The 22,622-nt window shown below is 39.1% G+C and overlaps 1 protein-coding gene across 3 annotated transcripts in view; it reads right to left on the bottom strand.

The window, feature by feature from the left end:
• Positions 1–262: 262 nt before the first annotated feature.
• LOC309848543 (phospholipid-transporting ATPase IB-like) overlaps positions 263–22,622 on the bottom strand; it is a 209,965-nt gene continuing 187,605 nt past the window's right edge. For all 3 annotated transcript variants that reach the window (XM_082700264.1, XM_082700265.1, XM_082700266.1), the window contains 4 exons: positions 21,672–21,760; positions 14,556–14,651; positions 6,419–6,507; positions 263–652 (listed from right to left, as the gene is read on the bottom strand). In XM_082700264.1, the coding sequence (XP_082556390.1) occupies positions 525–652; positions 6,419–6,507; positions 14,556–14,651; positions 21,672–21,760 (402 nt within the window). In that variant the 3' untranslated portion in view covers positions 263–524. The remainder of the gene's footprint in view (positions 653–6,418; positions 6,508–14,555; positions 14,652–21,671; positions 21,761–22,622) is intronic.

The raw sequence follows: 22,622 nt of genomic DNA, 5'->3' as shown, positions 1-22,622 counted from the left end.
TCTTTTTAAAAAAACAAGAATACTGTGCAAATTTCCTACAAATAAGATATGATTCAGAGTGACAGGACATACTATTTAGAAAAATATTTTATATTTTTTATCTTTTTATATTTTATATGCTTTTATGTGCTTCCTTTATATGCCACCTTAATCTGTGAGTTTTCTGTGTGGCTCCTTTTCAACTGAGATAGGCTTGCTATGCATCATGGCCTTTTATCCTTTTCTCCTGAAATAACTTGCACCGAAGCTTAAATTTTGGTGAAACAAAATGCTTTTAATTTTGTACTTCAGACTGAACTGACAAATTATCTCAAAGCAACAGAAAAGTAAACAGGTTAGATAAAACACTGAAGAAAAATTAAGAAAAATAGGCACCCCCATTATTTATATCCAAGGATTACGACTCAGTTGATACATAAATAACAAACTGTGCCCAGAGCCACAAGAAATGAGCGTTTGGGGTGTTGGCATGTTCTGCAATCTTGGGGATGGACATGAGAACACAGGATGTCGTGGTCTGAACCTTACTTCTGTCTGGAGTGGGAAGAGTCCATAGTTACCTTATCCTGTTTGCTTTTAGTAGTGTTGTAAGAACGGATTAGTTCTTCTTGAGTGATCACAGCTTGTTCCACTTGAGAAAATGCATACCCACCTGGAAGTGTAAAACACTTAGTGTTAGGAGCACTAATGTACAGGGAGTGTTCTGCTAGCAGAAAGTAAGACTCCTACCCAATGGAGATGCATTAGCCATTGGACGCATTGGATAACAACTAGCCACATCAGCCAGGCCACTAACAGACGCAGGTAAAGTGGTGAGGTATGATGAGAGAATGGTAATGCAGCACCTTGCAGGTTTGGCTATATTAAAGAACCACTTAGGGGAGCCCTTTAAACATACCCATTTTGGGGGCCACAATTGAAAGAAGAAAAGTAACGTCTATCCATTATTGGATTATTGGATTAACTGCAGTGTTTCTATGTGGAAGGAAAGACGAGTGTCCCAGACCTCTCCCCTCAGTAGCATCACCTGAAAGCTGGTAAAATCCCAGGGTCTGGTACCAACACTTGGACCAGTGGTTCTCACACTTCATTGTGCACCAGAATTCACTTGGTGACCACTGGTCCTACCTCCAGAATTTCTGGTTTAGTAAATCTGCTGTAGGGGCTCAAGAACCGACATTTCTAACAACTTTCCAGCTGATGCACCTGCTTCTGGCCTCAGTAAAAGGCACAGAGAACCACTGTTGAGGTTGTGGGTGGGTGTTGGTAGCAATAGCTCCCAATGGCTGGGGATGGGCTCCCTTCTCTTTCCTGCCCAATGAGAGGAACTTGGTCACAATCTCAAGGTGAAACTTTGGCATATTTTAGAACCACCCAAGTGTTTCCCCAGTGGATCCAGGGATGCTCTCAGGGGCTCTGAAGAACATAATACTGCAGGACAGGGCCTGCAGGTGTGGCAAGAAAACCCAGAGGCAGCATTTCAGAGCATTCAGAGGCCTCCTCTTTTGGAGAGTGGGCCCATTTTACGTCAGCCATGCCAATAGCCAAAGGTGAAAAAACAGCTGTCTATTTTTATGTTAAATGTACTAATCACAAAAACAAGGAGGGACATAAAAATGAACAAATTAAAACATATCCCTGCCCTCTTCATTCACTTCCCTGTCACCTTTTTAAATGGAAGATGTGATAGCATTTTAAATTGTCTCTTCCCCAGACAGAGACAAAAACTTTTTTCCTATTTTTAATTCTTGTCTTAACCCCAGGGAGCAGGAGGTTCTGAAAGAATATTTCGGATATGGCCTGAAAAATTATTTCTTAGTTTTTACAAGATGTGTACACAGAGAGGGTCTTTTGTGAGCTGATTAAGTTTCAGCCACATTACCTCCACTCAAGGGTAGGTAATGTCTTAGAATTTTCTTTTGTATACTAGCATTTGTTTTGATTTTTTTTTTACTCATTCTAAATATTTGCATTTAAACCTAATTTTCCTAAAAAGTTTCCCTAAATTATATAAAGATCTGGCCACAGAAAACTAGTATCTGCTGCTAACTCAGAAATAAATGGTATCTTTTGGAAATCTGGGCTGGTTTTCCAATCTGCTGTGTTCTCTGGGAGGAGAGAGAGCTGAAGAGGGACGACCGGGACCAGGATCCTCCACCTGTCCAGCCTTTACCCCTCAGCCTGACAAAGGTGCACCATCAGGTCACCAGTTTCTGCCTGATGAACCTCTAGCTTCCATTTATATCCAAATGGGGAGCTCAGAGGAAGCTTCCAACTCTTAGCCTTTCCCACTTTTTTCATCTTTCGGGAAGTTCTGACAGCCACAAAGTAATGATGGGGTCTGGGGAGAGTCACCCATGGACCCAATTCCTGAACTTTCCTGGGCTGGTTTCCCAGTGCATCAGCTTTCTAAATGCTCAGCTGCAGCCAGAATCTGGGAGGATGGGGGACAGAGGCAAGGGAGGTAAGGAGAGGGAGATAGAATTGAAGTATGAGGCATTTTCAAGTCATTTCCCCCTTCTTCATCCTGGTAAAACGTTTAGCAGATTTCAGAATCAACCATGTCATTTCTTATTATTTTGGCATAATCATCGTATTTAGTTCAGTTCATTGTAAATAAAGTCAAAATTTTCTGGCTCAAGAAAGAATTATTAATTGCAGTTAACAGAGAACCTCTACTTATTTGAGGAGCTCAGAGCACTTTACAAATTCAAGTTAATATTGTGGTGAAGCACAGGAAAACATACAGGACCCAAAAACCTACAAACTGGCTGAGGAACTTCACCTCCAGCAATGAAAAATGTCATAGAGAACACACCTTAGAATCTCTTATAATCCTATACAATTTCTAGCTGTCCAATAGTATTCTCTATTTTGCCATTTTTAAAAAGTGAGTCATGAAAATAATTTCTTCCCATATAATATTTTTCAAGTATTTTTTAAGGTAACTGAAATATACTTTTATATTTCCCATATATATTCCATGGGAATTTTAAAGTCCTTCATATCTTCATTTATTACAAAACTTTTGGTACTGGTTTTAGGACCATGTGATTCCTGCATAAAGCACTTATCCCTCTATTCAAGTCTGGATACACATGTCCTTTAACATCCCATATTACCTACAGTGACCCCAGTAGCATGAAATACCAAAAAAGGTAGAACTAGGGCAGCTCAGAGAGAGTAAGTAACATGCCTTGTGTTGCATAGCAAGTTAAGAGGCAGAGCTGGGATGCAGTTGCCCATCTGATTCCCGTTTGTCAGCTGAATTCCCATGGAACTGAACAATGTGCCACTTTGGAATGAGACAGACCGAAGTTCCAGTCTGTCTTCCAGTCATTTCTAGTTATATAATCTAAGGCAAGTGACTAAATTAAGGCAAGTGACTAAATTTGCTGAACCATCATTTCCTTCCTTGCAAAATGAAGATTCAATCAGTTAGCTTGTCATTCAACAGGTAGTTAATAACTGTCTCCATATGGTGGCTCCAAATATTCAGTGCAATAAGGCCCAGTATTCAACAGTGGGCAAGATCACAGTATGTACCCAACAAATACTGGCTCCATTTTGTATGTATAGTTGCTATTGGACTAATGGAAGAAGAAATGGCTATTTGTTAGTAGATGTAATCCTGCCTGGACTCTTCATTAGTCAATTAGTTCATTTAGAAAGATTATACTGTCTACTACATATATTCATTCTTAGAATAAATTAGTGAGGCAAAAATCCTTGTTCTTACAGAGCTTACATTCTAGCAATACAAATATGTTAGCCCATGAAGATAATAAGCATATAACAAATAGTTAATCATGTAGTACCCAAGAGTATACTAAAGAGCTATGAACAAAAGAAAAAGCTGAAATTGGTTGGGATTGTGTTGCAATAGAGAGGTCAAGGTAGGTTTCATTACGAAGGTAATATTTGGGCAAAGACTTGAAGTAAGCGAGAGAGTGAGCAACACAGATAACAAGAGGTTTGTTTTCTGGGCTGAAGTGTCAGGCAGTGCAAATGCCCTGGGGTGGGAGAATTCCTGATATAAGAAGAGCACAGAGGTTGGAGTGCAATGAAGGAGGAAGAAGATTAGATGACACCAGGAAAGTAACAGGGTCCAGATCAATTAAGTCTTTTTTTGGCCATTGTAAGGCTTTTATATTGAATGTGATGCTAGCCATTGCAGGATTTTGATGTGTGGAAAGTTGATGTGCCTGTGCTGACATGATTTTAAATGCATCACTTTGGCTGCTGTACAAGAGTCAAAGGTAGAAGCAGGAGACTTGTTAAGAGATTGTTGTAGTAACACAGGCAGGCCATGGAGGTCCAGATCAAGATGCCATAGGGGTGTGAGTGAGACATGGTCTGTCTCTGAATACAATGTGATGGCAGAGACATCTAATACATTAGAAGAATTAAAAGGACTACAAGGATTTTGGCTTGAGCAATTGGAAGCGTGCTGTTGTCTTCAGGTGAAGACTGCAGATGGAACAGTCTTGGTGGAGAGGAGACCAAGGGCTCTGTTTTGGACATCATTGGTGGCCTTGACTGGAAAAATGTCAGTTAAGTAGTAGGAGTGAAGATTTGATGGTGTGAGTTTCAGGGAGAATGGAAGAAGGGGATTTGGAGAAAATGGATACAGACCATTTGTTGTTGCAAAGGAGTTCAAGAAATATGAAGCATGTTCTAATGGGTGAGGTGTGGTCCAGAGAAAGTTCTATTCTTTGAGACAACCTTTTTTATGCTGGTAAGAATGATCTAGTAGAGGAGAGTGCAAAAGTGGTGACATAGGAGATAAAGGAAAGAATGATGGCAATGAGGTTCTTGGGTGCGCAAGAGCAAATGGAGTCAGTGGCCACGTGCTGGCATGAGAGGCAGTCTGTGGAAACAAGCAGGAGGGCAGAGTGTGTGGGCAAGAGCAACTGGCAACTGAGGAATTTCATTTTTGACCCATTTTTCTCTGGGATGTAGAAATCAAGGTCATCATTTTTGAAAAATTGGAGAAATGTTAACCCTAATCCTTAAGACATCTGCTGTAATTTGTTTTCTTGTCTGGTTCATTTTTTATTTTCAGTTACCTTTCAGGTTCTGTTCCTTAAAAATATATAGGGAGGGGCGCCTGGGTGGCTCAGTTGGTTGAGCAGCTGCCTTCGGCTCAGGTCATGATCCCAGCATCCTGAGATCGAGTCCCACATCGGGCTCCTTGCCCCACGGGGAGCCTGCTTCTCCCTCTGACTCTGCCTGCCACTCTGCCTGTGCTCGCTCTCTCTCTGACAAATAAATAAATAAAATCTAAAATATATATATATATATATGGAGAGGGGGAAAAGCAAAATGCTGGACACAAGACAGGAAGAAGTGTGTGTACGTGCAAAGGAGAAAGAGCAATCAATCCAGAGACACATAAATCTCAGAGATATGAAAAAAAAGTCAATTAAAGAATCTAGTATTACAAACGCCTACAACTTTCAGTGAACACCTTGATCAGAAAAGAGGCACAGTTAGCTCTCATTCTCTGTAAATATCCCACGTTTCTTTGTTTGTAGTACCTTCATGTTTGCCTTGTTTTCTTTCACAGGAAAGCATTCAGCACTCATGTTACCAGATAGGAGTCACAGAGGACCTAAATCGTTCATGTAGGTACTTCTCCGATGCATTTCTTGTTAAATGACAGGAAAATGAAATAACTTCCAACGGTTTTCATGTCCAACGTGGGCTATGTTAACATCAAACCCCCCAAAAAGGGTATATAAGATTTCTAAGGATAAAAGTTATTTGGAGCCAGATACCACTTTTCCATTTTAAGTGGTATGTTGGGAGTCTGTGAGAGGATCTTGAGAATGTGAGGATGTTACATTTAAGGATGTCATCATTCAAGAGTGGTTGACCAGGAACTGCTTCTTTTCCGACTGCACTGGCTTTAGGCAAAGAACATGAATTTGATGAATCCAGTTGAGCCTTCCTGCCCTATGACAACTACCTTACTTTTTAAAAACACATTTAATACCACACATAGTTTCCTTTAAAAAAATTGTGGTAAAATGTTACGTAAAATTTACCATCTTAATGGTGTTTAAGTGTACAGTTCAGGGGCATTACGTCCATTCATAGTGCTGTGGAAACGTCATCATCCGTCTGCAAACCTCTTTCCATCTTCCCAAACTGAAACTCTGTGCCCATTAAACACTAAGTCCCCACTCCACTGCACCCCATCCCCATCCCCTGGAAACCCCCATTCTCCTTTCTGTCTCTATGAATTTGACTACTCTAAGTACCTCATATCAGTGGAATCATGCAATACTTGTCTTTTTATGTCTCGTTTTACTTGGACTCATCTCCTCAAGAAGCACCTAACATTGCATTACCCATCCTTCATGTCAGTAGGTGGAGTCTCAGCTTATGGCCTGATGTACAGTACATTACTTACGTGGGATGCTTTGATCAAAAGATTCACTCTGGAGGACTATCTCGTGTGGCGGGGTGGCAAGGAACATTTGGACTTCTTTTGCTTCCACCCTGTGAAAAAATCAATCATAGCCCCACTTTAGTTCTTTGGAACAGATTTCGAAGAAAATTCCAACTTCATTGGAGGGGGAGGTACAAGGTAAAAGAAAAAAAGTCTTCTTCTTTTTTAGAGAGTGTTCATGTATTTAAAATAAAATTTATATTATCCAGACACTCAGCAAGGTGCTTCTTCTAAAATAGGGGTTCTGCTTGTGAACATTTCTTATATATAGCTCTCCTAACTGCCCCCACCCAACCCCAGGAATTGAATGGAACAATGCAAGTCCTGTCAGTCCTCTGGCCTTCCAGAGATTTTATGGTGTGTATTTTAAAAATCTGGCTCAATTTCCTGGTTCAAGACTCTGAGCAATGTGTATCAAGAAGTGTCATTCAGCTCTAGGCACAAGAGACCCTTCACTAAACCCTCCAAGGCTTACTATGGAACTGCACTGGAAGCCCCAAGTTCACTACTGTCTAAATTTCAAAGAGTTGTGGAATCATTGTGGGTAAGCAGAAGCAGCATAATTAGGGAAGTCCATGGTTTCTTCTTTTTTTCTCTATAAGCCTGAAAAATAGGGTAAACAACAACAACAAACCCCATACAACCTAAGCTGCTCTGTTTTCTCACTTCTAAGATGTCATCAGGCCATAGGGGCCTTTTGCTGTTCGAGGATTTGCCATGTATCCTGGTATTTCCAGAGATCTGAGGGACTCACAGCTGGTGTGACAAATTGCAGCTGTTATCAACAACCACAACTGTACCCCTATCCCATGCCCTCCTGTGGGAAGAGGGCCTCCTCTACAGCCAGCTTCCCTTTTGTGACTCAGAGGAAGGTTTCTAAGGACTGTCTGAAGGAGCAGCTCCTGGGGAGGTGCAGGTCAAAAGTCATTACCAAGGGGCATGGCCGTGGGACGGACTGACTACTGACTTCCCCCTTTGAAGTCTTCTCTGGAATGAAGGTGATAATGTTCTGAACCAGAATTAAAAAAAAAAAAAAAAAAGTTAATCATAAAAAAGGTTGGAATTTTCCAAAGTTGTTGAAAGACTCAGATTAGGATTTTACTTTTGTTTGTATATCCAGGAGTTGACGAGCACCGGGCTCTGGGCTCTCCAGAATCCACTTACTCATTTGCATTCCCTCCCGTTTTCTCCCTTCCTTCCTCTCCCTCTCTTCCACTTCCTCTCTCCCTCTTCCTCTCATTCTGTCTGTCTCTGTTAAATTGGTCACATATAAAGCATTTACATCATTAAAAATTTAAAGAGAAAAAAAAATTTAAAGAGAAAAAAATGTAAATGTAGAGAATAAATATTCCACTTCCTTTTCCCATCTTCCTGGTTCCTCACCTCTGTTGCTTACCAGTAATCACTCCTAGTGGTCTCTTAGCTAGTTTTGCCGAGTTGCTTTAGAAGGAAAAGTGCTCATATGTCATTATCCCTGCCCTTTTGCACTAAAGGTTGCATATTGTACAAAGGGTTCAACTTTTTTTTTTTTTCTGTTAATACATCTTGGAATCATTTGCACCTCAGAACACAGAAAGCTTCCTGACTCCTTTTCACAACTAGAGAGTACTGTAGTTTGTGAATGTATACATGGGTATGGTTGTTCCTAAATGGTGGTTGTTCCAAATACTACTACAGTCCCTGACACTAGGACTTATGTGAGTATTGGGAGGATGAGAAGGGGTGGTACATCCCCAGAAGTGGAATTACTGAGTCAAAGGCCATATGCAATTGTATTTCTGATAGATATTGCCAAATTACCTTAATTCTTTCCTTTCCCATGTTTTCACCAACCAAGGGTGGCTGACAATGATAGATTAAAAATATCCTGCCTGTATACTTAGCATTTTCATTTCTTACTATGAGTAAAGTTGAGGATATTTTCATATGTTTAAGAAACTTGAGTATTTCCTTTTGTGAACTGTGTGTTTATACTTTGCCTATTTTTCTACTGCTTAGGTGTTTGGTTTCACTGATTTCTGGAAACAATTTATCTATTTTGGAGGCTAGCCCTTTGTTATGTGAACTTTATTTTCGTACAATGTATACTGTGTTTATATTTTCAGTTTGATTTCTTATTTTTGAGGTTTATTTTGTATGTGATAAAATGCATAAATCTTTAAAGTACAGTTTAACAAAACTATTTGCCTGTGTATCAATCTTCCAGATCTGTTTTTTATACCAGTACCATACTGTTTTGATTGCTACAGTGATATATATTAGCTTTATAGTAAAATGTAACATAATTGCTTTGTAATATAGTTTGAAACCTGAAAGTGTGATGCTTCCGGCTTTGTTCTTCTTCAAGGTTGCTTTGGTTCTGTAGTAGTGCTTTGTGATCCTCTGTATGTCTGTGGTATCGGTTGTAATGTCTCCTCTTTCATTTCTGATTTGAGTCCTTGCTCTTTTTTTCTTCACAAGTCTAACCAAAAGTTTATCTATTTTGTCTATTTAAAACACACACACAGGGGCGTCTGGGTGGCTCAGTGGGTTAAGCCACTGCCTTCGGCTCAGGTCATGATCTCAAGGTCCTGGGATCGAGTCCCACATCGGGCTCTCTGCTCAGCGGGGAGCCTGCTTCCTCCTCTCTCTCTCTCTCTCTCTGCCTGCCTCTCTGCCTACTTGTGATCTCTCTGTCAAAATCTTTAAAAACACACACACACACACACACAGCCGTTAATTGATCTTTTCTGTATTGTTTCGTCTCTCTTTCACTTCTGCTCTGATCTTAGTTAATTATTTCCTTCCTTCTGCTAACTTGAGGCATACTTTGATCTTCTTTTTCTAGTTCCTTAAAGTGTAGCATGAAGTTTTTTATGTGAGATGTCTTTGTATCTTAATGTTGGTATTTATTGTAATGAAAGTCCATAGAGCTGCTTTTACTGCACCCCATGTTGCCTTCCCATTTTCATTTATCTATAGATGTATTTTTATTTCTTTTTCAGTTTCTTTTTTGATCCACTGGTTGTTCAGTTGTTTGTTGTTTAATCTCCACACATTGTGAATTTTCCAGTTTTCTTCTTGCAGTTGATTTCCAGTTTCACACCATTGTGGTTGGAAAAGATGCTTGAATCTTCTTAAATTTGCTAAGATTTGTTTTGTGGCTTAACATATGGCCTATCTTGGAGGTTGTTGCATGTTCACTTGAGAAGAATATACACTCTCTTGCTTTGGGATGGAATGTTCTGTGTGTATCTGTTAAGCCAATTGTCTAATGGGGCATTTAAGGACAGTATTTCCTTACTGATTTTCTGTCTAAAAGATCTATTCATTGATGAAAGTAGGGTATTAAATCCCTTACTATTATTATATTGCTGTTTATTTCTCCTTTTGGGTCTGTCAATATTTGCTTTATACATGTAGTACTCTTATGTTGGGTGCATAAGTATTTACAAATGTCATATCCTCATATTCGACTGATCCCTTTATCATTATGTAATGCCTTTGTCTCTTGTTTTTATTTTAAATTCTGCTTTGTCTGATATACGTATAGCTATCGTAGATTTCTTTTGGTTTCCATTTGTGTGGAATATCATTTTCCATCCCTTCACCTTCATTCTCCGTGTGTCCTTACATCTGAAGTGAGTCTCTTATAGGCAACATATAGGTGGCTTTTGTTTTTCAATCCATTCAGCCATCCTATGTCTTTTGATTGGATAATTTAGTCTAGTTATGTTTAAAGAAACTACAACCATAGGCACACCTCAGTGATACTGCAGGCTTGGTTTCAGACTACCACAATATAGCTAATATTGCAATAAATTGAGTCAAGTGGATTTTTTGCTTTCCCTGTACATATAAAAGTTATGTTTGCACTATACTGGAGTCTCTTAAGTGTATCATTGCATTATGCCTGAAAAGAACAATGTACATACCTTAATTAAAAATAATTTAATGTTACTGTATGCCTACCATCACTTGAACTTTCAGCAAGTCACAGTCACTGTTCACAGATCACCATAAAAAATAATGAAAAAGTATGCAATATTGTGAAAATTACCACAATGTGACAGAGACATGAAGTGAGCAAGTGCTGTTGGAAAAATGGTATCAATAGATCTGTGGACAGGGTATGCCGTAAACTTTCAATTTGTTAAAAAAAAGGGGGGGGCAGGGGGAGAAAGCAGCAGCTGTGAAGTGCCATAAGGAAAAGCACAGTAAAACAAGATATGCCTGTGTATATTTATGGCCATTTTGTTCTTTGTTTCCTGTTATTTAGTAATTCCTTTGTTCCTTAATTTCTTCTCTTTCTTTATGATTTGATGATTTTCTGTAGTGGTATGCTTAGATTCCTTTCTCTTTTGTGTGTGTGTGTGTATTTACTATAGGTTTTTCTGTTCTGTGGTTACCATGAAACTTACATAAAATTATTTATATTTTAAGTCTATTTTAAGTTGGTAACAACTGAAGTTCAAATGCATTCTAAAGGTCTGCATTTTTACCCTCTTCATCACTTTTTATGTTTTTGATGTCATCATTTACATTTTTTTTCATGTACCTACTAACAAATGATTACAACTATAGTTATTTTTACTACTTTTGTCTTTTAACCTTCATATTAGCTTTAGAAATGATTTATCCATCACCTTTACGACATCAGATTATTATGAACTTTACTATACATTAACCTTTACCTATGAGATTTATAATTTCATGCTTTTCTGTTACTGACTAGTGCCCTTTCATTTCAGTTTAAAGAAGTCCCTTTGACATTTCTTGTAAGGACAGGTCGGTGGGGAAGAACTTCTTTAGCTTTTATTTGCCTGGAAAACTTTCAATTCCAGCTTTGCTGGATACAATATTCTTGGTTGGTAGTTGTTTCTCCTTCAGAATTTTTAATATAGCATCCTACCCACTCTTGGCTTTCAAGGTTTGTTCTGAGAAATCTGTTCATAGAGTTCCCTTGTGTGTCTTTTGTTGCTTTCAAGATTCTTTGTGTTTGATTTTTGACAGTTTCATTATAATATATCTTAGTGAAATATTTTTGGGTTGTACCTGGTTGGGAATCTTTCTGCATTGTGAGGCTGGATATGTGGGCCCATATTTAGAAGTCTCTTGGGTAAATACCTAGAAATGGAATTGTTGGGTCATGGGGATAAGCATTTCTTTAAATTGAATAGAAATGGCCAGTTGCCCAGACTGATTGTTCAAGAGTTACAGTTGTTACTCATCCTTGCCAACAGGTGGTACTGTCAGTGCTGAGTACTCAATAGGTGCCAAATAGGTGAGTGTTAATTAATCAGTTCACTCATTTACTTTAGATTTGCCCATACTTCCAATTTTGCTTTTATTTTTTTAAATTTTATTTATTTATTTGACAGAGAGGGAGATCACAAGTAGACAGGGGAGGGGGGAAGCAGACCCCCTCCCTGCTGAGCAGAGAGCCCAATGCGAGGCTTGATTCCAGGACCCTGAGATCATGACCTGAGCAGGCAGAGGCTTAACCCACTGAGCCATCCAGGTGCCCCTGCTTCTTTCAAAATAAATTTTTTTTCTTACACTTGATTTTTTTTTTATTTTTTTAAATTTCTTTTCAAGTGTAACAGTATTCTTTGTTTTTGTACCACACACAGTGCTCCATGCTCCATGTACCCTTCCTAATACCCACCACCTTGATCCTCCAACCTCCCACCCCCGCCCCTTCAAGACCCTCAGGTTGTTTTTCAGAGTCCATAGTCTCTCATGGTTCACCTCCCCTTCCAATTTCCCTCAACTCTCTTCTTCTCTCCATCTCCCCAATGTCCTCCATGTTATTTCTTATACTCCACAAATAAGTGAAGCCATATGATAACTGACTCCCTCTTGACTTATTTCACTCAGCATAATCTCTTCCAGTCCCATCCATGTTGCTACAAAAGTTGGGTATTCATCCTTTCTGATAGAGGCACAATACTCCATAATGTATATGGGCCACATCTTCCTTATCCATTCGTCCGTTGAAGGGCATCTTGGTTCTTTCCACAGTTTGGCGACCGTGGCCATTGCTGCTATAAACATTGGGGTACAGATGGCCCTTATTTTCACTACATCTGTATCTTTGGGGTAAATACCTAGTAGTGCAATGGCAGGGTCATAGGGAAGCTCTATTTTTAATTTCTTGAGGAATCTCCACACTGTTCTCCAAAGAGGCTGCACCAACTTGCATTCCCACCACCAGTGTAAGAGGGTTCCCCTTTCTCCACATCCTCTCCAACACATGTTTTCCTGTCTTGCTAATTCTGGCCATTCTAACTGGTGTAAGGTGATATCTCAATGTGGTTTTCACTTTAATCTTCCTGATGGCTAGTGATGATGAACATTTTTTCATGTGTCTGATAGCCATTTATATGTCTTCATTGGAGAAGTGTCTGTTCATAACTTCTGCCCATTTTTAAATATGATTATCTGTTTTTTGTGTGTTGAGTTAGAACTCCTCAAACTCAATATAAAAATTTTTTAAAAAGTGCATTTTGTCTTCTTTATCCAGGTCACACCATCTCCATGCTTAACACAGTACTCCAAATATAGCAGGCATTCAGTATAGTTAAAGACTAATTCTTCACCTTATAGTTCCTGAAAGCCCACCTAAAACCTGAGGATGTGCCAGGCTTCATATGTCTGTTATTACTGAGAAGGAGCATGGTGTTTTCACTCAGAAGAACACATAGTTTATGGCAGACCATTGGAACTGACCTCTCCCTGGAGATAGTTTGGGTATAGAGATTAAAAATGTTAGTACACATTAATTTCTAGCATTTGGCCTGTTGTTCTTCAAGGCCATCAGATCAGGACCAGTGGGAAAAAGGCAACAACTGTGAAAACAAACAATGTAATTTGTTGTCTTCTTCCAAGGGAGTGGGAGAAAGAGAGCAATTCTAGGAGAAGCCCTGGTCCTTTTCGCCTACAGTGCACTTCCCTGACTTCCAGTAGCCACAGCTTCATCTATAGGGGAGAACACAGACCCTGGATATCTAAACCTTTTTGCAACAATACACAGGGGAAAGTGGCAGAAATTATCAGATTCTCTGGCTCAACACAGAGATCTGGGTGTCTGTCCACTAACCACCAGAAGTTAAAGTTAGGATATACAAACTTGATGCACCATCTGTTAAAATAATAGCGAGGAAGGTTGTGAAAGGACAAAACTTTCTTTGAAAACATGTGAGGTGAAATGGAAATATGATTTTCCAAAATGAATCATTTTAAAAAAATCTTTTTTTGGTAAGAAAACCATAAGGAGTTATCTCAAACTAGTTGTGCATGTGTGTGTGTGTTTATGAAGGGACAGTGTATAAGGCACTATAAGCCACTGAAAGGGTCTTGTCTTTTTCTGAGTGATAGGGGAGGTTGGGGAAAGGCAGAGAACAGGGAGTGATGTGTCTGATTTACACTACCAAAGCCTCTTCCCTCTGGTTACTACAGGAAGGGCCAGAAGCAGAGATACCTGTTAAGAGGCTACTGAACTAATCAGAAGAAAGATGATAGGGGCTGGACCAGGGCAAGATCATACAGATAGTTTAAGTGATCTAATTCTCAGTTTACTTTGAGGTAGGAACAATAGGATTTTCTGACATGATGGGTGTAGCATAGCAGAAAAGAGGATGTGAGTGTGACTTCAGGATTTTTGGCCTGAGAAATTGGAAGAATGAAGTTGCCATCCACTGAAAGGAGGACATTCGGGGAAGCTAGTGTGGCAGCCTAGGGGTCTGTGCTGCTGGGGATGTGAAGTTCAAGATAACTGTTTGACGTGTGCTTAATAAGCTTGGGGAAATCATGGAAAGTGTGAAAGTACCTGGGAGGGAAATGTGGGAAGAACGAGGAGAACAGGGGCCACCTGGGAGGTTCAGTACATTAAGCATCTGACTCTTGGTTTCAGCTCAGGTCCATGATCTCATGAGTCATGGGATTGAGCCCAGCATTAGGCTCCACATTCAGTGGCAGTGGGGTCTGTCTGGGGAGTCTCTCCCTCTGCTCCTCCTCCACTTGCTCTCTCTCTTTCTTTCTCTGGAATAAACAAATATTTAAAAAAAGAATGAGAAAAGCTTTTCAACAAAAGTCAGGATAAAGAGAACAGCCTCACCTCTTTCTAAATATTGTAGGATGAAATCTTTGAGCTCTGCTACTTTCCATCTCCCGAACTTCCTCTAGTAATGTTCTCTTGCAGGTATTTCTAATCCTGTATTATGTGGAAAAGATACAGCATAATACATGAGCTTTACAAACTCTAAGCAACAATTTCTCCCCTCTTGAATAATTCTGGGCATCCCTTACTTAGAGGCCATATGATAGGGTGCAATGCAGCAGGCCCAGTCTTCCTGTGAAACCAGACTCTATTTTCTTAGTAGCTATGAAGCATTACCAGAAGGGATACTGGAAAGAGCCGGGTAGTGCCCATTAGTAGCCAACCACCTCAAATACAGACTTCCATACAAATCTATAGATCTGAGTGTGTGTCTAAGTCACAGAGGGCCCTGATTGTGGAGGAGTCTATCTGTATGAATTCAGCCAGACGGTTGAAGATTCATAGGACTGATATGATTCTGTATGACTTTTTCTACCATGCTCACTATTCCATAATCTTGATTCTTAAATTTTCAGCTGTGTGCTACCTCCAACCCTCACTTAGGCAGAGAGACCTAAGACTAAGTGTGCCATTTAGTAGCAGAAGTAATGGTGGTTGTGTCAGAGATTCATATATCAGGTGTGCATATTTGAAACGTGCAAAGCAACCTAGACAGATACTCTCCATTTTCTGTGGCAACTTATTTTTACTGGGGCATCTATCTCTGTCTATATTCAAGCATTCATCATTTATCAACACATGTAGGAGAACCTTATGTTTGTCTTGTCTCTTGAACACAGCTAGATAATTAGCAAATCATTCTGAACACCCAGAAAATTGATCTGGGGAGAAAAGAAGCCACATTGTAGAAGGTAGGAGATGTGATGTGACCTGGTGTAGAAAAGAATCACTGGTGCCATAGAAGGGAGGAAGCCCTATCACAGAGAATGAGAGAGAGAGAGAGAGAGAGAGAGAGATGTGTGCACAGGGGATTACACAAGAAAACACTTCCCCAAAACCACTGACTGGGAAAATGAGAGGGACTGATTATCACAAGTTTTTATAAGTAGTGGAGCTGAAAGTCTGAAGTTTTAGAAGTTTGTGCCATTGCTAGAATTGAGCCTGATGGACATAGCAGTGTTACTATGGAGAAGGAGGGCAGAGACCCAGGAGTGGACATCATGCTCTAAGGATCCCCTGCATCACCCTGGGAGAAACTGTTCCCCTTTCTGGAGTGTATTTGGGAGAGGTGACATTGCCTCTGAGGGGACAAAAGAGCCAGCAGGCAACCTTGAGCTGCCCTGTTCATTAACATACGAGTAAAGACACCTGCTGAGGGCAGCTAACTGGATGCTGGCTTTTTGCTATGCTCTACCATAAAACCCAAACCTCTACTTAGTAGTGGGACTGCTTTTCTGTGACAAACCTGTCCCAGCCACAGCCCAGCAAGAGCCACCCACAGAGGATCAGTGCAGTCTGCACTGTGTCTGCACTGTGACTGCCCCCCCAAATTTGGGGTTTTGAAAACTATTTGCATGCCTGAGATAAAACACAGGAGTACTGCTCCACCAGACAGGCAGATGGCTTGGACACAGACAAGGTGAACGTACGGCTTTGACAGAAGCCTGGAACACAAGAAGGGAGATTGTTCACTTTTCTGTGAGGGCTTCCTGAACAGCTGCAGACGTGAACTCCTCTCTCCAGGGAAGAGAGCAGACTGACGCCATTTTTTACCTCTCCCATCAACACAGACAGTCTTCAAGGAGCAGAACAGTGCACATAGTGGATTCTGGAGCTACTTACACCAAGCCCTGATTGCTCTGCAGGTGCCTTTTTTAATAGGACAAGTGTGACTGAGAGCCAGAGCAGCAGCAGAGCCCTTCCCCAGAAGGCTAGCAACCCCCTTCCACCACACAAGCACAAGGTCTACTAATCATAGAGTGCTACGAAGCTTCAACTCTAGAGGAAATAGGACCAAGCAAAGGTTTTCCCAGCCCAAAAAAAAAAACAAAAACAAACAAACAAAAAAAAACAGAGACCTAGACAAAATGTCAAGTTGGAGGAATTAATCCCAAAAGAAAGAATAAGAAGGGGCCATGACCAGAGAGCTAATCAAAATAGGTATAAGTAATATTCCTGAACCAGAATTTAAGACAACAATCATAAGGATACAAGCTGGGCTTGAGAAAAACGTAGAAGAAACCAGAGAGATGCTTATTGCACAGATAAAACACCTAAAAACTAGTTAGGCCAAAATAAAAAAATGCAATAACTAAGATGCAAAACCACCTAGATATAATGACTAAGAAGCAGAGGATAGAATAAGTGATACAGAAGATAAAATTATGGAAACCAATGAAGCTGAAAAGAAGAGGGGAAGAAAAATATTCAATCATGAATGTAGACTCAAGGAAGTCTGCGGCTTCATAGTGTGTAATAACTTTCGTATCATGGGATTCCCACAGGAAGGGAGAGAAAGGGGCGGGAGGTTTATCTACGTAAATTGCAGCTAAAAACTTCCCTAATCTGGGGAAAGAAACAGGCATCTAAATCCAGAAGAGACAGAAAATTCTTACCAAAATCAACAAGAGCCAGCCAACACCACGACATGACATAGTAAAATTTGCAAAACACAGAGGTAAGGAAAGAATCCTGAAAGCAGCAAGGGAAAAGAAATTACTAACCTACAAGGGAAGACAAATCAGGTTAGCAACAGATCTCTCCATAGAAACCTGGCAGGCCGGAAGAGAATGGCATAATTTATTCAATGTGCTGAATAGGAAAATATATTCAGCCAAGAATACTTTATCCAGCAAGGCTGTCATTCACAATAAAAGGAGAGAGAGTTTCCCAAACAAACAAAAACTAAGAGTTTATAACCCTAAACCAGCCCTACAAGAAATATTAAAGGGGACTCTTTGAGTGAGAAAGACCAAAAGCAACAAAGACTGGAAAGGAACAGAGAAAAACCTCCAGAAACAATAACTTTATAGGTAATAGGGGATAAATTCGTTATCTATCCATAATTACTCTATATGTAAATTACTCTAAATGTAAATGCTCTAATCAAAAGACATAGGGTCATCATGTCAAAAGAAATGAAAAAAAAACCAAGACCCATCTATATGCAGCCTGCAAAAGAACTGTTTTATTTTATTTTTTAAAAGATTTTATTCATTTGAGAGTACAGAACAAGTAAGAGAGAGCATGAGGTAGAGGGGAGGAGCAGAGGGAGAGGCAGGCTCCCATGAGCAGGTAGCCCAACACGGGGCTTGATCCCAGGACTCTGGGATCATGACCCAAACCAAAGCAGACATTTAACCAACTGAGCCATCCAGGTGGCCCAAGAAAATCATTTTATACCTAAAGATACCTCCAGATAGAAGTGAGGGGATGGGGGAACCATCTATCATGTTAATGGATGTCAAAAGAAAGCCAGGGTAGCCATACTTCTGAGACAAACTAGATTTTAAACCAAAGACTGTAACAAGAGATGAAGAAAGGCACAGTATCATAAAAAATCATAATAAAGAGGTTCCAGGGGAATTCTACCAGGCAGCTAAAGATGAGTTAATACTATTCTTAAACTATTCCAAAAAAATAGAAATGAAAGGAAAATTTCCAAACTCATTTTACAAGACCAGCATTAACTTGATTCTAAAACCAGATGAAGACCCCACTAAAGAGGAGAATTATAGGCCAATATACCTAGTGAACATGGATGCAATAACTCGCAATAAGATACTAGCAAATTGAATCCAACAGTATATTAAAGGAATTATTTACCACAATCAAGTGGGATTTATTCCTGGGCTGCAGGGATGGTTCAATATTCACGAATCAATCAATATGATACACCACATTAATAAAAAGAAGAATAAGAACCATATGATCCTCTCAATAGATTCAGAAAAAGCATTTGACAAAATAAAGCAGCAATTCTTGATAAAAACCCTCAATAAAGTACAAATAGATGGAACACATGTCAACATTATAAAGGCCATATATGAAAGAACCACAGCTAATATCATCCTCAATGGGGAAAAACTGAGAGCTTTTCCTCTAAAATCAGGAAAAATACAGGAATGTCCACTCTCACCATTATTATTTAACCTAGTACTGGAAGTCCTAGCCTCAGCAATCATACAATAGAAATAAATAAAAGGCATCCAGATGGCAAGGAAGAGGTCGACATTGACAACTTGCAAATGACATGATACTCTATGTGGGCAACCTGAAAGACTCTACCAAAAAATTGCTACAACTGATACAAGAATTCAGCAAAGTCACAGAAATCTGCATTTCTATACATCAATAATAAAACAGCAGAAAGAGAAATCAAGGAATAGATCCCATTTACAATTGTACCAAAACCCACAAGATACCCAGGAGTAAAGCTAACCAAAGAGGTGAAAAGATCTGTACTCTGAAAACCATAGAACACTGATGAAAGAAATTGGAAATGACACACAGAAATGGAAAAAACATTCCATGATCATGGATTGGAAAACAAATATTGTTAAAATGTCTATACTATAAACAATTTGCAAATTTAATGCAATCCTTATCAAAATACCACCATTTTCACAGAGCTAGAACAAACAAACAATGCCAGAATTTGTGTAGAATTAGGAAAGGCTCCACATAACCAAAGTTAATGTTGAATTGTTTATCTGAGATGGCATTTTTAATGAAGTCCCATATACCCACAGCACGACCAAATTCATTGTTAAGCTTGCTGTAAAATGCTGTCACTAAAGCCACTGGGCTTTTAGGGGCAGTTCTTTTGGCTCTGTTTTTTTTTTTTTTTACCTCAATATATCTGTTTCCTTTACTAATCTATTTACATTTCAAATGTTTATAAGATATTCTATGATTCAGAATAATTTAAAAATCTTGGTGTAATCCCAGGAAGACACTTAAGTGAAAATTAAGCAAAAATTGTGAAATGATTCAGTGAAATAAGTCAAGCAGAGAAAGATAATCATCAAATGATCTCATTCATATGTGAAATATGAGTGAATATGAAATACGTAATATAAGGAATAGAGCAAGGATCATAGAAGAATGGAGGGAAAACTGAATGGGAAGTCATCAGAGAGAAAAGCCACGAGACTCTTAACTATAAGAAACAAACTGAGGGTTGCTGGAGAGGTGGTGGGTGAGAGGGATGGGGTAACAGAGTGATGGGCATTAAGGAGGGCACATGATATAATGAGCCCTGGGTGTTACAGGCAACTAATGAATCATTGAACACTACATCAAAAAAAAAAAAAAAAAAAAAAGGTGTATTAGATGTTGGCTAATCAATCTTTATTAAAAACTGAAATACTTCAAATATACATGTTACTTGGATTTTAAAAGACTGTACATACTACTAAAATACTTTTTTTGAGCTACATAGCACTTACACAAAAGTATAAACTTCAAAGATTTCACAGTCCCTTTTGACTTACATATTTTCACACCTGTATTTGCCATATTACAAAACAAAACAAAAACAAAGAAAAATGGTATGCTAAATTATCTTTACTCACAGAAGAAAAAGAGGTCTCAAGTAATTAATAAGACAACAACAAGGGCACCTTGGTGACTCAGTGGGTTAAGCCTCTGCCTTTGGCTTAGGATATGATCTCAGGGTCCTGGGATCGAACTCCATATTAGGCTCTCTGCTCAGCGGGGAGCCTGCTTCCCCTTCTCTCTCCACCTGCCTCTCTGCCTACTTGTGATCTCTCTCTCTGCCAAATAAATAAATAAAATCTTAAAAAATAAATAAACAAACAAAAAGACAACAACAAATTCAAGATTATCATTACTTGCCTTGAAAATGCAGTTGGGAACTTGCAGACAACCTTGGCTACTCAACGGTAGAGAAGATGCTAACAAACTGATAGGATGATTCTAACATAAGCCCCTCAGTTCCCAGTGTACCTTTATCTGTTCCTGGAAATCTGGAATCTACACCTAGATGAAGATATCACTGGGGAATCAATTCACAGAAGCCACAGGTTTTACTTTTATTTATTTAGTTTTTTGTTATCTTCAGTTAGCCACCCCATTTAGTACATCATTAGTTTTTAATGTTGTGTTCAATGATTCATTAGTTGCCTATAATACCCAGTGCTCACACATGACCTCCTTAATACCCATCACCCAGCTACCCCAACACCATCACCCTCCTCCCCCTCTGAAATCCTCAGTTTATTTTCCCAGAGTGCAGAGTCTCTCAGGTTTGTCTCCCTCTCTCCTTTCCCACCCTCCAGTTTTCCCTCCCTTCCTCTGTGGTCTTCCATGCTGTTCCTTATGTTCCACATACGAGTGAGACCATAGGTTTTAAAAGATCCAAGTTAACACCTATAGTCAATACCATGGATCAAAATTAATATTATCCCTTCTAGAATATTTCTTTCTCTGCATCTTAGTTTGAAATTGATAATGTTTCAGAGCTTTATGTTGTAGATTATGTACAATGATCTTATGTAAGTTATTTCTGATTTTGAAAGCTTGTAATTTCATGGATTCTTTGTACTACCTCAGGGATTTCAGGGATTTCTAGCACCTCAGTTTAAAGGTGTTTTGTTTTGTTTTTTCCTGTGTGATTCGGTTAAAAAAAAAAGTGGGAGGATTCTATAATCTAATACATATTCTGGGAGAACTATATTTGATAGATTCTTATTCCAAATATTTTTAAAAAGAAGAATATCTGTCTAATTTGAATATCTCCCTCCTAGTTCTTATTTTATTATTGGCTTTTAATTTGTGATCCTCTGGTATCAGGTTTTAGTTCCTCTAAAGTGCAAAGAAGCTCTATAAATCCCACTTTTAAAGAGTAAGTGGATGACCTTTCCGGAAAAAAAAATCACGAATTAGGTAATATCACTATAAATTTTTACCTCTCGTGAATTTTGATGCTCTTTTGTTGTTTGTTTGTTTGTTTGTTTGTTTCTAAATTGAGTGCTGGTAAATCAGTGGCAAAAGCAGAGAGCATTCACTTTCTCTAAATGTTCCATGACTTTTAATATTCATAAAATGGCCAATTTTTAAATTTAATTTGCTGTGAAAACCATATAATTGGAAAAGAACAATTAACTATAACAGCTTATCTTTTGGTTGCTACTTCATTTTTCAACTTACGATTTCCATATTAAATTTAGAGTTAGGCACACAATGGGGACTATGAAAAAACCAAGCCAGAAATATGGACAAACCAGGACCATCTTGACCTGCAAATAAACAGAAATGAAGAGTACTTAAATAGGAATCTTTTAGTTTGTCAGGATTGGGTACCAAGTACAACTCCCAGTTTCTCTTCTCCACAAAAACCTGGAGATGCAGGTTTGGATACAGTCATGGAGTCTAGAACTACTAAATCAATGTACACACATAACACCAAACAGCTAGCTTAATTTAATAACATATTTTATAAACAACCAGCTAATTAAATATTTTGATCAAGTAAGTTGTATTTCAGGAATGCAAGAGTGGTTCAACCTTATATTACCTAGCAATACACCTTTCACTTCCAGACATTGTGTGTAAGGTAATTATGCCATTATAGTCCCCTGGGAAAACTCACTCTTCTCTCTGCCAGACAGATGAACTGGGAACAGATCACTTTAATTCAGTAAGGACTGTACTGACTTGAGACTGGGTAAGGCTCTGCATTGTATATATATTTATAATTTACTGTATATTCTAATAGTTCAACATCTTAAAAAACCTTTCTATCTGAAGACTGCCCCTCCCAGGGCTAGTCTATTCTTAGAGATAGTAAGATCTCAATTGGGAGGATGCCTTTGCTCTGCAAATTCAAGGGCTAAATCCACAGTCTTCTCTCCTCTATCTGGCCCATATACCCCAGGAGGCAATATTCCTCTGCTGTAATTACCCCAGAACCAAGAACCAGGCAACTAGAAACCACCTATAGGCCAAAACTGCAAAAATCACTCAAACAAGCCATTTCTGGGCTGTTTACCCACTCTGCCTTGCTTTCCCCTTGAAAAACCCAATAAAGGCAAGGCCTACCAGCTCCCGAGCTCCTGTGGTCTGTCTCCTGAAAACCCTGGTATCTTTCCCTTTTGGCCC

Source organism: Mustela nivalis (assembly GCF_964662115.1).
Source record: "Mustela nivalis genome assembly, chromosome: 15".
Taxonomy (NCBI): Eukaryota; Metazoa; Chordata; class Mammalia; order Carnivora; family Mustelidae; genus Mustela; species Mustela nivalis.
The sequence above is the reverse complement of the archived record's forward strand: the minus strand, read 5'-3'. Positions and strand labels throughout refer to the sequence as shown.